The sequence below is a fragment of the Arvicanthis niloticus genome, chromosome X, assembly GCF_011762505.2.
Source record: "Arvicanthis niloticus isolate mArvNil1 chromosome X, mArvNil1.pat.X, whole genome shotgun sequence".
Lineage (NCBI taxonomy): Eukaryota > Metazoa > Chordata > Mammalia > Rodentia > Muridae > Arvicanthis > Arvicanthis niloticus.
Window position 1 is genome coordinate 55,418,422 of NC_047679.1, and position 16,699 is coordinate 55,435,120.

A 16,699-nucleotide genomic window follows, 5' to 3' on the forward strand; every position below is an offset into this window, starting at 1 on the left:
GAAAATATGGAGGCTGCAGAAGTGACTAGTGCATGATTTTGGTCAGGTATGTGGAATCCTTAAGCCATAGGAATCTCGTGTCTCACAGGAAAAGGCTTGATTTAGAATGACCAAGGAGATGGCCTTACAATTTGAGTCCATATCTCCAGAATCCAGGCAAACTCCAAACATGATGGCACATTGTCTGTAATTTCAGCATTCCTCCAGTGAGATCAGAGGCAGAGATAGAGGAATCCTCCAGAAGCTCACTGGAAGCTAGTCTGAAATAGCATACTGTAGTGACCAAATTTATTGCACTTTAAAACTCCAGAACATTTCTTATAGTACTGGGTATGGAACTTAGGGCCTTACATGAGCTAGGCCAGCACTCTGCCACTAAGCTACATCCCCATGCCTGGATTTACATAAAGAAGCATGCTTTTCCAACTCTTAAATGTCACATAGCTGGGAGGATAAAACCAACACACTGAGGATGGGTGAGCAGAGAGATGGAGGAAACTTGGTTCTTGGGTGATGCTAAGCACCCCAGCTCACCAAGCTTACTTAGTACCTGCTCTTTATCTAGATTTTTGTTTTAGGAGATTATAAATGCCACTTTGTTAATGGATTGGAATTGGTTTGCTATTGTCGGTTTTTGTTGTTGTTGCTTGCAGCCAAGGCATGCTAGCATACAAAATCAGGACTAGTTTTTTTTTTTAATGTTTACTTTCCAGAAATAATTTTGCTAGTGTTTTATAGACACTTTTATGTTTTCATTTTTATCATCATCATCATCATCATCATCATCACCACCACCACCACCACCACCACCACCACCACCATCAACATCATCAACATCACCATCATCATCTTGTCATCATCTTCTATGTGCATGGGCATCTTTTCTGTCTGTCTGTATGTTTGCTTAGTTTGTGCCTAGTGCCCAGGAAGGTCAGAAGAAGGCTTTAGATCTCTTGGACTTGAAGTTAGAGATGGTTGTGAGCCACCATGTGGGTGCTGGCAATTGAACCTGGGTCCTATGGAAGAGTAGCAAGTGCTTTTAGCTGCTGAACCATCTCTCCAGCCTGTGAGCATCTTAAGCTTTCCATGCTATAGTTTTCTTATCCAAATCATCATGCGAAAGGTAAAGATTCAGTATACTTTGATAGTGACTGAAACTAATCAGATCTGTGTCCTTTTCAGCTAGGACATGTTTCAGCTTGGTTTTAGTCTTGGACAAATACTTTCTTGCTGGGCATAAGGGACCTTGCAGTTTATAGATAGTGGTGAGACGGCCATTTTTAGTGTAAACCTGGACTTCATCTATGGAAGTTTGGACAGTGTTCTCTAGGGAACTCCAGAAACAGGACTTCTTTGGAAGTCAAACAAATGTCCATTTGGATGCCTGTGGTGACAATTTAAGGTGGGAAAGTAATCCAGAGCAAAGCCTCATTTATTTAGGGCAAAACAGAGATGGTTGAAAAAAAAATGGAGCAACCAAGACATCCAGAGAGGCACTGGTCATTGCTATGAGTTTGTAATCTAGTTTAGCCTAGTAAATCCACTTTCTGCTTTGTTGGTGGAGAAAGGCTTAGTGAAGAATCTGGAAAGTCTGTATCCTCATAAGAAGGAAGTGGAAAGGTAAAGGGGTTTGTACACCATGAGAGGAAAAAAAAAATAAGCTGAGACACCTAACTATGAGGCGAGCTTTGACAAACAAGCAGACAATTTGGTACAAGAAATTTGTGTGATTCCAGATTAGAATGCATTCTTTGTGACCACAGAAACTTCCAAGCAAAGGTTCAAGATTCAGCATCTTGATTACTCCTAACAGGAGCGGATATTTCCCAGATGCCCATGTGTTGGACAGAGCTCTTTCTGTTCACTGTCTCCTGTGATCCTCAGAATAATCCTGTAAGTAATCTCTTACTTACAGGAATTACAAGCAAAGTATGTAAGCGATGGCATGGGTCCTTCCAGCAACAATGGACACATCAAGATAGTATAGTCATCCATGTGTACAGTAATTCACTGTTGGCTTTGCCCAACTCATGAGTAAGGAAACCAAGGCATTGAGAGTTGAAGTAATCCATCTAGCCTGGGTTTGGCTGTTAGCACAGTGCCATGCTGCTTGTAAAGGGAAGGCTTATTACACATCTGGTCATACTTTGGTGCTTGGTATAGCAGAGATATTACTTACTGAAGTTCGGGATTTTATTTTAACTCACAAAACCCTGTCTAGTCTGAATGATCTATCCCCCTCCATGTGCCACCAAATTATAGGTTGAAACCCAAGCCCTGATGAGATAGAATTAGGTGAGGTCTATGGGAGGTGATTACTTCATGTGGACATTGCCTTCATGAGTGGAGTTAGTGTCCTGATTAAAAAGTCACCCAGCTACTGCCTTGCCTCTTTCCACCGTGTAAGGGCACATGGAGATAGGCCAGGAAAACAGACCTTTACCAGATGCTGACTCTGCCAGCGCCCTCATCTTGGGCTTCCTCATCCTCTAGAACTGTGAGAAAAAATCTCTGCCCTTTATACCCCCCCCCCCCCCAGTTTATGGTATTCTGTTATTGCAACCTAAACGGCCCAAAACAACCTCCATCATAATGCTGTAGAACACGACACAGATCTTATGGAAATCCTGCCTTAATGTCAAGCACATTGAAGACATGCCACCATGTGACATACACAGGCAGTCATGGGGAGATTAATAACTTTTACTGCTTTAGCATTTTGGAGAGACAAGGTTGAAGAGAAGGGGTGTTGGTTGTTAAGTCATCAGTTGGATAGGGAAGGAATCTTTTAGTGTGATGCCCCCCTCCTTGAGTAAAGTATGTATCTTCAAACAAAACTACCTGCTGCTGCATGCACCATTCGAATGACCCTGTATACAGTGTCACCCTGACAAGGCAGGGAGGGGGAATGTGCCGGTTAGGTAGAAGTGGGAGATTGGTAGTGAGGGAGGCTCCACATATGACAGGAGTATGAGGGATGGAAATGGAATTTGTTCACATTCTGCTAAAATCTCCCATTGTTTCTTTCAAAATACCACAAATCTTTTCTAGCAGTTTCAGCTGGGGCTCAGAGTCAAGGCCAAAGTTCAAGTAACATCAGAGTTTATTTTTGAAATAAAGGTTTATTTCCTCATGGAATTCTTGAAGGGTTTGCTCTCTCTCTCTCTCTCTCTCTCTCTCTCTCTCTCTCTCTCTCTCTGTGTGTGTGTGTGTGTGTGTGTGTGTGTAGCATTGAGTCTGGGCTGAAAGGAATTTATTTTAGGACTTTGAGCAGTCTTTGGCTCTCACGCTTATTGCCCTAGGAGGTGATTGATGGTCATGTAAGTTTCCAGTCCACCCCTAGAGGCCCGGCTTTGGGCCTGCACTCCTCCAGATGCAAGAAAGCCTCTGTTGCCTCCAGGGCAAGAACATACTTTTCCCTGTCGGGCCTTGCAGCCCGGACTCCCTTAGAGCTTCCACTCTGGACTGTGGCATTGGTTAGCATGGGCATGAGCTGTGTTCTTCCCTAAATTATAGGCACTTTTTCTGGTTGAAAAGCTGTCATCTCACTTTCTTTGAGTCACTAGGCTGGATCTGAGGAGAAAGTGTGCTTATGCTAAACTGCAAAGCCAAGCATCAATATCAAGAAGACTAAATGATACTTAGAAGAAGGTCCATCTATTGTCTGCCAGTTTTTATTAATCCTCTGTTCAGACACTTAGAACCCAGAAGGATGTTAGAGTTTGGATTGACAAGCAGATTTTTATGACCTGCTGCCTACATACTTTTTTCATTCATAATGAAAGTCTCTTTCCTGAAGTCATAGCAAGGGCATGTGGGTGGAAGGCATAGTCTTAAAATGTAGATACAGCAGGCCCAGGGTGTAGCTCAGGGGTAGAGTGTCTGCCTAGTAGGCTGGTTTGCTGCTTCACAAACACATAAAATATCAAACAGAACATAGTAGATAAAACAATTGACTCCGAAGGACTGTCAAGAAGAAATCCCGGCATCCCTCCTAAGCCACCAAGTCACTATTTGTGTGCCTTTCAGAAGCTGCAGCATGAAGGAAGCTTGCTTTCTTCTCATTGTGAAATAGGTCTGGGGGCTATACTGGCAAACTGGTCTCAGAAGAAAAGGATGCTTTTTTGTTTTTTCTTTTCTTTTTTTGCAGCTGTGAAAACTGTCAGTTTGAAGGGGAAAGGGCATATCTTATATCGGTTGTTCATTCTTTCAAATTCATTTGTTTAAATTAAAACTCTAGTTTCTTTGCAGCAAGCTGGGGAAACAGGCTGGGCAGTGGAAGGGAAGCAGAGTGGTCCCTTTCTCCAGCTCCCTCTTGTCTCTCCTTCTGCCTCTGCTTTAGTCAAGGCCATGTCCAATTCTACAGGTGGGCCCAATTTAGGCCCAGATTGTATCTCCTAGCAGGATTATGGGAAAAACTACTATAAGTCTTGGAGCCCTGGAGCTTGCAGTGGGTGGGACGAACACTTTGAGGTGTGGGAGGGCATGGTTGTGAAGGGCCTCCTTGTTGTTGTTTGCCTTCACAACTTCCTTGCCTCTCTTGGCTCCTGCATGGGTTAGTGCCAAGGTTTATTGGCGAATCAGAGCAACTGTTTAATTCCCAGAGTGCTTATTGGTAACTCAGCCCTGAGGATGTGGGCACAGGTGGTTGCAGTAGCCTTGGCCTCCACATTGATTCTAGATGAAATTCTTAAGTGTCTCCTTCCTGTCTCAGGCAATGCCAGACACTGCAGTGACCCTCCATTGCCCCCCTTGGCCAAGTTCAATTCTTTCGGAAGGCTTTTCCTACCTGGCTCTGCCTGTAATCTAGCTTCATTTATTCATGTATTTAACAAACACTTCCTGAGTAACCTAACATATGCTAGTCTCTGGGCTTAGCATTGGACATACAGCAGCAAACAAGACAAATGTGGTTCCTGCCTTCAGGGAGCTATTGGACGGAGGAAGATGATAGTATTACAAAGAAATGCTATTGCTATTCTCATAAGCAAACAGAGATGATCATATTACCATCTGCACACTACCCCAGATGCTGTGTTAGAGGGTGATGGAGAGCCTTCACCTTTGCTGCTTTCCTGCCTGGTGAGTTTGGTTGGAGAGGGGCACTTTTAGGACCCCCAATTGTACCTCTAGAGACCAGTGGGACCCTGCTTCCCCAGAGGCTGTCTATTTGGTTTCACTTCTTGAACTGCAAAGGCAATCTGTCTCTGGAGCTCTCTGTCTTTCCTGTGGGAAAGAGACTGGCTAGGAAGGTGAAGACTTAAGTCCTCTGACCTCCCATCTGCACGCAGACCCACTGTAGTCCTGGGAAGGGAGGAGGGGCTCTGCTCTGAGGTGGCTCCATTGCAAGCCCTTGATGTTTCCTTGATGAAAGCCAGGACTCTCTCATTCAAGAGACTGGAGTGAGTGAACTGACTGGCTGGGGGGAAGGGCATGGGGCCAAAGCTGAGCTTCTTCTTATGGAGCTCTGAAAGACTCAGCTTCTGCAATCAGAGTAGGGGGTGTGAGTGCGGGTCCAGTCCAGGCCTGCTGCACTCAGGCTGCCAAGCTCTGTCCAGACAGTCTCCTTCAATCTGCTCCTACCTCGTTTCTCCTCCTCGGGAGCAAAGATCAGTCGAAACAGCTCATAGGTCAGGGAAAAGTATCTCTGCTGAGTAAAGCCAAGTCTGCTACTTCCTGCCAGTCACTCTCTTGGCTGAGGTTGGAGTTCATCAAGCAAAGAACTTTGGATTCTTTTTCCACAATGGGACTTCACGGTTCCAAAAGGGGGCCATCTTTTGTCCGCTTGTGGATTCACTTTAATTAGAACTCAGTGTTTCTTGTAACTATGTTTTTATTTACTAAACAAGAAATGAGTATAGATGAAGGCAGCCAGATTGCAGTACATTGTTTTTTTATTGTCAGTCAACAAATAATAATTAGTTATATATGTATAGGGTACAGTATTATGTTTTGATATATGCACTGCAGAATTAATAAATAAAGCCATTGAATATAGCCGTCGTGTAACATACTAATTTTGTGTAGCAGAACCATTTAAAAGCAGAGATTTCTTTTTAAGTGTATTTTATTGTTTTATGTGTATAAGGGTTTGCCTGCATGTATGTCTCTACACAACGTGTGTACCTGATGCCCTCAGAGCTGAGAAGAGGGCATTGGATTCCCTGGAACTGGAGTTACAGAGAGTTACGAGTTACCCTGTGGTGGAAATTGAACCCAAGTCCTCTTGGAAGAGCAGCCAGTGTTGCTGTTCATGACTGAGCCATCTCTCCAGCCCCCATAGAGCTTTCTCGAACTGTCTAAGGAACAACTAACTTTTCTGAAGCAAAGAATGGAAACAGTCCAAATTGTGTTAGTGTGGACACAAGTATTTTGTTTAAAAATATTTTGCTAATAGATTGTGCGGGCTTATACTCAACAGAACATATGTAGGATGAAAAGGGAGCACACCCCAAATCAAAGCAGATTCGTAGAGAAGCCGTTGAAAGTTCAGTGTGAGAAGCTTTGGGTGGGAACGTCCCAAGGGCATGCAGACATAGAATCCACTAAAGGCACTCTATTTTTCTGAGCACATGTTTACCTTCTACGATTGAGAGAAATCGGGGTTGTCTGCACTGAAAGCTCCTGAAACCTCTCTTCTGGGATACTACAGGAGCTCATTGGGCACCCCAAAGAAAACAGATCGGTACTCCCTTTTGGCACAAAATACAAGCTGCATCCCTCAATCCCAACAGGATAAATTATTCCACAAATGGTTTTGTATTTATTCACACATGCCTTTACAGTTCCACAGTGCTAGGGTCACGTCTCTCCTGAACAATCAAATAAGATTCTTGGTTCTCTCCTCTGATTCTAAGGTTCTGGCCGCTAGCTTGCTGTACTCACAGCCCAGTGAAGGTTGGTGCGTGCACGGGGTATACTTTAGAAGGAAAACTAGATGCATGAAGCCAGACTTTTTCATGTCTCTGCTGTGACTTGCTAGTGTGGACGCTGGTGCGTTTGCATTGTTTAGTATTTACAAAGAAAGTCTAAGTTACAAAAAACAAAGCAGAAAACAACCTTAACCATCAGTTCCGGGCCTGAAGTTCCTTAGAGGACCAGGGCACATTCCTCCCACTGACCATCACACCATCACAGACCTTCTTCGGTTAACTCTCAGCTTCTTTCTACTCTTCCTTTTTTCCCCCTTTCTTTTCTTTTCTCCTAGATTAAGCGTTAATCTTCAAAATTTTGACCGCAAAAGAAAAAAGAGAGAAAAAAAGAAAAAAAAGAGGAGTGGTGGGGGTGGGGTGGGTGGGGTGGGGAGGAATCCCGAAGTAGCTGAGTGAGCGGAGCCAGGGAGGAGGAGAAAGGCAGGGAGGAGGAGCCCAGTGGAGCAGAGTCAGAGGGACTGGTGGCTCCTGCGAGTGTGCAGCCCGCGGGGAGCCGGCGCTGCAGGCTGTGAAGCCGCCTGCCCGCCCGCCCAGCCGCCGGTGCCTCTCATACGCCCGCGTCCCGTCCCGCGGCTGCCTCTCTGGGCTCCCGAGTGCCACAAGGCTAGCGGACCGGGCCGGTCCCCGCGCCCGCGCCCGGGATGCCGTTCTACCGGCGCACTGTGGTGCCCCAGCGTCTGTGCCCGCGCAACCCTCCGCAGCCGCTGGCCGAGCTCCGCGACGTGAGCCACCTGGCCGCGCTCAGCCTGCTCCGCCAGCTCGCAGACCTCTGCGGCCACTCGCTGGCTCTGCTCGAGGACCTCGAGGGGCACCTGCTGGCTCTGGGGCGCCGCACCGACAGCCTGTACCGGCGCACCATGCGTCTCCGCCGCCGCCTTCCCTGTCGCCTGCTCGGCCCAGAGGACGATGAAGAATTGCTAGGTAAAAGGCGCGAGGCGTCCGCGACTCTCTCCCACCCGTCTCTGGGGATGTCCCGTTGGGTCTGCCCGTGGCTGCCCCTCAAAGATCGAGGGACACAGCCTCCAGGAGACCCTCTCGCCATCCGATCCTCCTGGGATCTGCTCGCTCGGTCCCGAGTGGCCCTCTGCCTTCAGGATTCTGGCCTGGGGGCTGCAGCCACCTCTGGAGGTGCTTGGAGAGGGAAGGGATCCCTAGGGTCCTGGGTGGCTCAGACCAAAGCGTCCCGATGGCCTCGGGAACCGAGTGGCAGCGCCTGTGTCTCTCGCGATGGGCCACTTTGGAAAGCGCGCCCGAGCTGCCTGCCTGGCTGGCTCCCGGGTGGCGGGGCCTCTGCAGCCATACCCGTGCGACCTCGTGCTGGACTGCGAATGGGCTTCTCGCGCCCAGCAGCTTCAGAGCTCCCTTCCCGCCCGCTTCTCCCGCACGTTCCGCGTTGCCTCGCCGGGAGTGGCCGGCAGGGGGAGGGGAGACTGCCCAGTGCTTAGCCTAGTCCATCCCCCCCACCCCTCACCCCGCCTCAGCTGCTAAGGTCCCGCTGCTTAGATTTGCGGGAGAGAACCATTTAAAGAAACTGTTACCGGTTTTCTTAAAAATGTGTTCGCTTTAAGAGCCAGCCATGCCCGAGGAACGCCAGGTCCCGGGAGTTTCTTTACCGGACACCAGGAACCTGTGAGACCGGAGGCGGCGGGAGCTCCAGCTCTCCACTACTTTGGATCCCAACACTTCGAATAGGGAGGACCTCCTCTGCGAAGAAAGGCAGAGGTCCCTTAGAATGTGGGACTTCTCCCAAACGGGGTCGGGGGTGTGTGTGAATATGTTAAAAAATGCTGAGAGTAGCAGAGGCATGGCAGGTAACAGGGACAATTGCCACCTAGGGAAGGTTAGAGAGGGTTGGCAGGGGAGCAGCCAGCAAGTATCAGGAGGAGGCAGAAGATGGCTACTTGCTGACTTTTGAGTGAGGCCTTGGAAGAGAATTGTCTGGGTCAGCCGTTCTTCCTTACAGACTCCACCTCTAACAAAATGACAGGAGTCAGGTTCTGGCGCCCCTCTTCCTTCATAAAGGTCTCTGACCTTTGAGGTAGATGGCAGAGGTCACCGCTAGAGAAAAATAAACTGAATCCTTTGAGCAAAGGAAGGTGGAAGACACAGACGACTGCCAGATGGAATGTGACATGGGACCAGAAGCCTCTGGGAGGTAGGAGACCAGGGAAGCTGAGGCCCAGGCTCTGGCTCCTTCTCAGTTAACAAAGAGGGCAAGAAGGTCATTGTTTTTCTTTCCCTGGGGTCCCACTGATTACCAGAATTAGTCTAGGAGAAATTTGATAAGACAGCTTGGAGAATACTTTTCCAAATCCCTAGACAGCCTGCGGTGTACAGCCTGCAGAGAGCCACCTACTGGGTTCAGCAGGGTAAGTTGAGGACCAGGAGGAAGCTCTGCTTTCCCAATGCATAACTTTCCGTTTGCTGAGTCAGCCAGCCCTTCCCATGGTCTGGGGTGTTGGAATAGCCTCATTAAGTCACTTGAGGGCCTAACCCTTTCCAGTGATCTATTGGGTTATAAAGAGATAGTTTTATGCTACAGGTATATTGTGAAAGGGAGGGATGACTCTTAAGATAAAGTGTCATTGAGTCAGTGTCTTGGAAGTTTGCAAGAGCTGGGAATGAGTCTATCTCTCATCTTTAGTGTGCTCGCTTGCCTTTGAGAACGCACATGGTGCTTGGCCCCAACGTACTCCAAGAACTACTCTGCACACCAAACAGAGTTCCCTTCTGTGAGTCTCTAAAGAGCTGCTTTTCTAGTTTCCTTCTCTAGACTCTTCTTGAGATTCCCAGTGTGCACTTTTCAGTAGCTGGAGGCCCTCTCAACAATGGGCTGAGGGCAAGTGCCAAGTGCAAAGAGAGGCGGGGAGCATAATCAGAGTACCATCTGGTACCCCCTTGTTGCTGAGGCATAAGCTTCAACAAGGTGACCAGCAGGCTGGGTATTAGATTCTGATCATAAACAAACAAGCAGACATTGTCAAGTCTGGTCCTTTCGGTTTGTTCTTTCTAGTACCCTTTCCTCCCAGCATTCGCACACCTTTACTGACTAGCTTGCTGAGAGTCAGCTCTTCCAGCTAACATTTTACCCTGTAAGCTGCCTATCTAGCTGGACTTACCCTCATATTCTTTCTCTAGCGATTTCTTCCAACCGTAGTGGGAAAGAAATCTGGGAAGGAAGGAGATCTGGAAACATGGCCAGAGTGAATGACAGCTGACAGGCCAGCAGCTTGTGGCCTCCCTGCTGGGACAACTTGGCTGCCACTAAAGGGCTGAATAGTGACAAGTCACACTGACCCACAGCATGCAGGCTGGGCCGTGGCTCTGGGAAGCAGCAGGGGCAGGACAGGACAGGAGGGAAGCTAGAAGAGGAGAAAGTGGATGCTAAAGGTGATTCTTTACATTGTCTCAGGTCAAGCTCCCACCATCTTCAAGGTTACAGGGGTGGGACTGGGCTGGCTTGGTTGCCTGGCAACATTCCCCCCAAAGGCTGTTCTTTGGTAACTTGAGCTCCTTTGAGACTGCCCTAGACTGGCATGGGGCTGGGGGGATGAGGGTGGTAAGGAAGAAGGCCCACTCAGGTCTGAGCCAGGTCTTTCCCTATGGATCTATGGCAATTGCCATACTAAGGCACAGCCTTGCTTCTAAATAGTTCCCCTTTCCCTCTCCCCACATATGGCTTTGGGTGTGACCCATTTTGTTGCATCCTGTGGCCTTTACTCTGTGATCTTCTCAAAGTTGTTATGGTCAAAGCCAGTGGGAAATAGTGCCATGTCTGTTGCCATATGCTGAGTCAATTCAAGCTCTCCCACTCCTCCCTCAGAGATCTAGTTAATGTTTGTAGGTGCTTACATGATAATTACAAAAGCAATCAGGACATCAGCCTAGGGGTATAATATCTCCTTTAAGATCTAGAAAGTTAGTAAGACACTATATAGCTCTAGGTATGTTTATTTTATTACATTTTACTTATTGTGTGTGCACATAAATCACACACACACACACACACACACACACACACACACACACACACACACGAAGGTGCCACAGTGCATATGTGGAGGTCATAGACAACTTGTGATATCTGGTTCTCTCCTTCTACCCCATGAGTCTTGGTGATTGAACTCTAGTTATCAGGTTCAGTGGCAAGTACCTTTACCTTGTGAGCCATCTTGATAGCCCCTCTAGTTACGTTTCATAACACCAGAGAGCTATTATTTCTCACTGGCCCGTGGACTTTCTGTGAGAAATATGCTCTGTTGCATTTTTGCAATTGTTTTGGCTTGACTGCAGTCAGTGAGATCCACAGCAGAACCCCCCTCTTTGTTAGATACCCCTGCCTCTTGATATTTCAACATTGTGGCAACTCTGGCTGCAAACTGTAAAGGGCAGCTGGTTTATTTCGCTTGCCATCATAGTCCTAGCATGTTATAACTCTGCATAGGGTGAAAACCAGGAAAATACACCTCTTGACAACAGCCAGCTTTGTCACGAGATGTTGGAAGAATGGGACATGACCTCCAGAGTCGAATGGAGCTTAGGGGATCTTGGGAGACTTGAGATACACTTTGTCAGGACTGATTTTTGTCTCTGTCTTGCTTGTCATTCACAGAAGCTCGTGGGACAGTGGGTTGACAGAGGGGTTTGGGGGGTGGGAAACAAACCTTTAATTTTTTTCTTCACTCCCCATTTTCTCTTTAAATACCACAAAATTCTTAGTCTGCTTCATGGTATTTTCATTTGTTGAAAACATCTTCTCTGGAAATTTGAACACCAAAATGTCCACTAGAATTTCCTCTCCTTTAGAAACAAGAAATGTAATCTTCTCCATTTTAGACACATGAATAGCTAAAGTGACAAAAGCATCAGGATGTTAGGCTAGGAGACAAATAGAAGATTTAAGTTATAGCTTCTGGGCTCACATTTGACCTGGATGAAGGTGATTGGGTTTTAGGAGAAGAGTGGTGGCTTGGCATCATCTGTCCCTATCTGTACCTTTCTGGCTTGGATAGAGTCAATTTCCACTATGTGAACTAAAAACTCAGTCATTGACCATTGTGAGCATCATACCACTTGACAGACGAAGGGGAAAGGACCTGTCCAAAGTCACCCAGATGAATCAAGACTGTTAGTGGCATGGGCCTCAAATTAGACCAGTCATTGGTTGGCCACTCCCACAAGTTCTGTGCCACCATTGCCCCTGCACATCTTGCAGGCAGGACAGATTGTAGTTCAAAGGTTGAGTAGTACTAAGAGGATTTTATTGCCTCCACATATGTAATTCTAAATGAAAATGGTAGAACCTTGAAATAAAGCATTAGCCTTTTGAAGTGACTCCACGATGACTTCTATGTAGAAATTAAAATAGTTTCTTATTAGATTCTTTTTCTCCTCACTCTCTTGTATTCCTGTTGTTTGTGATCTACAAATGTATTCAGTCTGCCAGTGTGGCAATGTGGCATTGGCCAAATCACAGAAAAAGCCAGTGACAAAAGTTCTTGATTCAGAAGGGGCTTCTGACATTCTAAACCAGTGTTCTGACCTCTGCCATGACATTGTGTTCCAAGTCAGTTCATTGAGAGGCCCTGCTCTGGCATTTTCTTTAGCTGGAATTTGACCAGGATAAGGAATGATTCCCGATCCCTTTACTCCCCGAGGGATGTTCTTTAAAGAACAGCCCCCACCCCATGGTTGGGAGGCAAGCTGGAGCTGGAGAGGAAAGATGCTTAACCCTCCACAGCACAGAGAGCAGGTGGGAGGCAATGAATGCCCTGTTAAACCTTTCAGTTTGGAGTGAAGTTTGCTCTGGAGAAATGATCTTCAGGTGGGAAAGGGTAGTTAGCCTTGGACACACTGACTTCTGAAGCCTACCTTTCTACCAGGGTTTTTTTTTTTTTTTTTTTTTTTTGCTTGGTTGGTTTAGTTTTTTTCCTGATTCTTCTGTTGTCTTTATGCTGGCTAGTCAGCTTTTGAGATTGCAGTTCAGTTATGAGTATGAGGCTACATTTTGACTATTTTGTATTGCTGCAGTAGAGCTTAGTTGGCATTTCAAAAGGCATGTTTATTAAAAACCAAGGGAACAAGAAAGTCAAATGATTGCCAGAAATGCATTTAGCATACATGTTTCCAAGGAATGGATTGCTTATCCTTCTGTGCATAAGTAGCTTAACAGGCTTACTGGCTTTGCTGTTCTGTACTCTTTCAGAGGCCTCAAGTCATCTTTTCTTTAAATTATTACTTTGCAGCTTTGAAGAATAGGCATGACTTCGTTTTGGTTCTTATGGTTGCACTGGATTCTAGAAACTGACTGGGTCTCTCCCTTCAGAGTGCTCCTAGTCTGCAGGGCTGGTGGCTGAGATGGCTCTGTTCCACACCATGTCAGCATGGGACTTTGAGTGGAAAAGAGCAGAAAGCCAGTCTTCTGAAAGCTGAAGAGAGCTAACAAGTAGAATCAAGACTTTAGCTCACATCCCGGGGAGTTCTTCAATTCAGTCTGGTTTGGGGCTCAAGAATGGAATTAGGGCTTCCAGAGTCTGCCATGGGAGCACTCAAACCCAAAACATGATAGAATGCTATCAACAATTTTTGAATTAATTTGTACTTTTAGACATGAGACATTTTATGCTCAAACATACGAAGAATAGTTGGCTATTCAGTAAATAGCCAATGCTTAGTGGGTCTATATTCATCATGGATCTTCTGTGATATCACAGCCTTCTAGATATGTTCTGCTCCTTCTGCTCCTAGTTGGGAATGACAGATCATATGTTCTTAGTTCAAGCAAGAAATAAGCTCTTTGCATAAGTCCATTCTGTGTGTGTGTGTGTGTGTGATTATGTGCAGGTATATACACATGTGCAGAGGCCAGAGGTCAACTTTTGCTGGGCTTTATTTCTCTTTTTATCTCCTAGCTTGTTTTTGTTCATTTTGTTTTAAAATCATTTAATTTTTGAGATTATAATGTAATTACATCATTTCCCCTTCCCTTTCCTCCTCCTAAACCCTTCCACACACCTCTCCTTGCTCTCTTTCAAATTCATGGTCTTTCTTTTTTTCATTGGTTATATATATATATATATATATATATATATATATATATATATATATTACTAAATATAACTTGCTCTGTCTGTGTAATGTTATTTGTGTATGTACATCTTCAGGGCTGTCCATTTGGTATTGGATAACAAATTGCTGTCCTCTATCCTGGGAAAGACTGTTTCTCCACCCCCAACCCCACCCCCACAGCATTCCTTAGTTACTTATAGACGTTTGTCTAAGGTTGGAGCCTCCTGAGCTTTTGCCCTTCCATGTTAGCTTATCGTCTCATTTGTTCCGCTTCCTGCTTAGGCAGTCATTTTGGTGAGACTTTAGGATGTTTTTGTTTGGTTTTGAGACAGGGTTTCTCATTGGCCCGGTATTACCTACTAAACTACCACCTCCCCAGTCTTACTTTTAATTAACCCACTAATGAACTTGGTGGAGTTGGGGATTGAACCCGTGGCTTCATGCATGATAGGTAAGTGGTCTATCACTAAGATATATTCCTGGCCCTTAAGTTTAATTTTCTTTATTCTTGTGTTTGTGTGTATGATGTTTATGTGGCAGTCAGAGGACACCTTTTGGGAGGTGAAAGGTTTCCACCATGTAGGTTCTGGGACTTATTAATTATATAAAAATATTAGATAAGAGTGTGATAATTCAGTTCATGTGTACAATGTGTAATGACAAAATTATGGCAGTTAACATTTCCACCTCTTTACTCACTTAAAATATTTATTAGCACATAGTAATTGTATGTATTTATATACTACGATGTGGTAGTCCAATACATGTATTCAGCATGTATTGATCAAATAAAGGTTTTTGTTTCTATCTCTTTATCCTTAATCTGTTTGGAGACTTTAAGAGCCTCTCTCCTAGATATTTATAACACACACACACACACACACACACACACACACACACACACGCACACACAGTGTTCTTGGAACTGTAGTTACCGCACTGTGCTGAAGAACATTAGAACTTAATCCTTGTAGCTGCCTGCATTTTGGTGTATATTACCCAATTGCCCTGTAAAATACTTCCCCCATCATTTCCATCCCCTGGTAATCACTGCTTTACATTTAGCACTTTTTCTTTTTAAACCTTGTACGTATGAGTGAGAAAACGCATTACTTGTCTTTCTGTGCTTGGCTTATTTCACTCAGGATAATGCTGTGTGATTCCATGTCTTTGCTGAAAATGATAGTGCACAGAGGATGGTAGCATTCTAATGGACAAGGCTACTTTGATAATGCCTCAATCAGGTGTGGCAAGTAACTATTGGTGTAAATAGGTTACAGCAAGGCTTGTGTGTGACGGTTGGTGGAGTCAGGCATGCAGGAGACAACTGGATACCAGCCCTTTAACTTGGAAAGTTTGTACACTCAGACAGCTTTCCATCCTTCCTTCCCACCCCCCACCCCCAACTGCTCCCCTCTCTGGAAATTGTGCCTCAATAAAGTTCTTTGAGGGTACAGATACTTGTGCTTTCACTGCCGCTTCTCCAGCTCCTAAGTCAGGATTTGGCACCTAGGGCATTTTACTGAGCACTGTAGCTGTTGCGATGAATTCCTTCCTTGCTCTTTTCTAGCCTAGGTTGGCCCATCCTGTGATAGTTTCTGGGTAGGTGAAGATGAAGTAGAATGCAGGTCCCCAGCCCACTGGGAGGAAGGATCCCACTGCTGTGCAGATGAATGAAGGCTCCGGGGAAGGTGGAAGAGACACATCAGAGTCGGTGCAGAGATGTGTCTAGGAGGATGTGGTGACTGAGTCTGAAGGACAGTGTGCGTTATTGTGATGGGAAGAGGACAGTGTGGATTTCGAGGTCAGGAAGTTGTCTAAGCTAGTATAGGGATGTAAGAGGGAGCTGGGGTGAGGCAAGGATGAGCTGGAGAGAGCACAAGGCTCCACTGCACAGAAAGGTGACCACAGCAGCAGAGGTGGGCTGGGGGAACTCCTTACATCCTGTTGTTGGTCATGGAGTTAGAGAGTGTTGGGAAGATAAAACAAAAAGTGTATGGTTAAATTGAAGCTGTACCTTTGGGGCAGATGAGGCTGAGGTTGCCTGGCAGAGCCAGATTGTCCCCCTCCCTGAATCCACCCCAGCCCCAAAAGTCTCTAGCAGGAGGGACCCTAAGAAAGAGAAAGAAAACAAGAGCCTACCTGCTTGTGTGTCCCTGGCCCTTGAGACCAAAATCTATTATTCATGCCAGTTTTGCTGTGAGTGGGGATGTTTGAGGTTTGACTGTGTCTTGTATTATGTTTTTTTCTAAAGAACACAGATCCTTTGGAGTGATCAGCAAGTTCTCTTTGGGAAAACAAGAAAAAATAGTTTTCTTCCCTTTTTTATTTTGTGGTGCTGGGAATTGAACTTATTTAGTGCCTACTTCATGCTAGACAGGCACTCCACACCGAGCTATAGCTTAAGTCTAAACAAAAGCATCTCTCCCCTTGGAAAACAGATTCAAAGGAAGTATGGATGGGTTTTTAAGATCCATTACTTTTTTCTTCCTTTGAGCAGATTCCTTTGCTGCTGAGAGCCATGTAATTATCCTCCTGACAATTTATAGTCTGATTCCTCAGTATAAACAAAGTACCAAACAAATTATTCTCCCTAACTGGGAGACTGTGAGGTGACTGAGGCCTCCTAATAGGCCCATATTCAGGGGCTCCCTTCCCTTGCAGGAGGTAGCACCCCAGAGCTGCTAGCAAGATAGCTT

General features: G+C 45.8%; 1 protein-coding gene across 1 annotated transcript in view; it reads left to right on the forward strand.

Moving 5' to 3' along the window:
• Positions 1-7,395: 7,395 nt before the first annotated feature.
• LOC143435591 (NHS-like protein 2) overlaps positions 7,396-16,699 on the forward strand; it is a 100,750-nt gene continuing 91,446 nt past the window's right edge. The window contains exon 1 of the mRNA XM_076918985.1: positions 7,396-7,853. Within this exon, the coding sequence (XP_076775100.1) occupies positions 7,574-7,853 (280 nt within the window). The 5' untranslated portion in view covers positions 7,396-7,573. The remainder of the gene's footprint in view (positions 7,854-16,699) is intronic.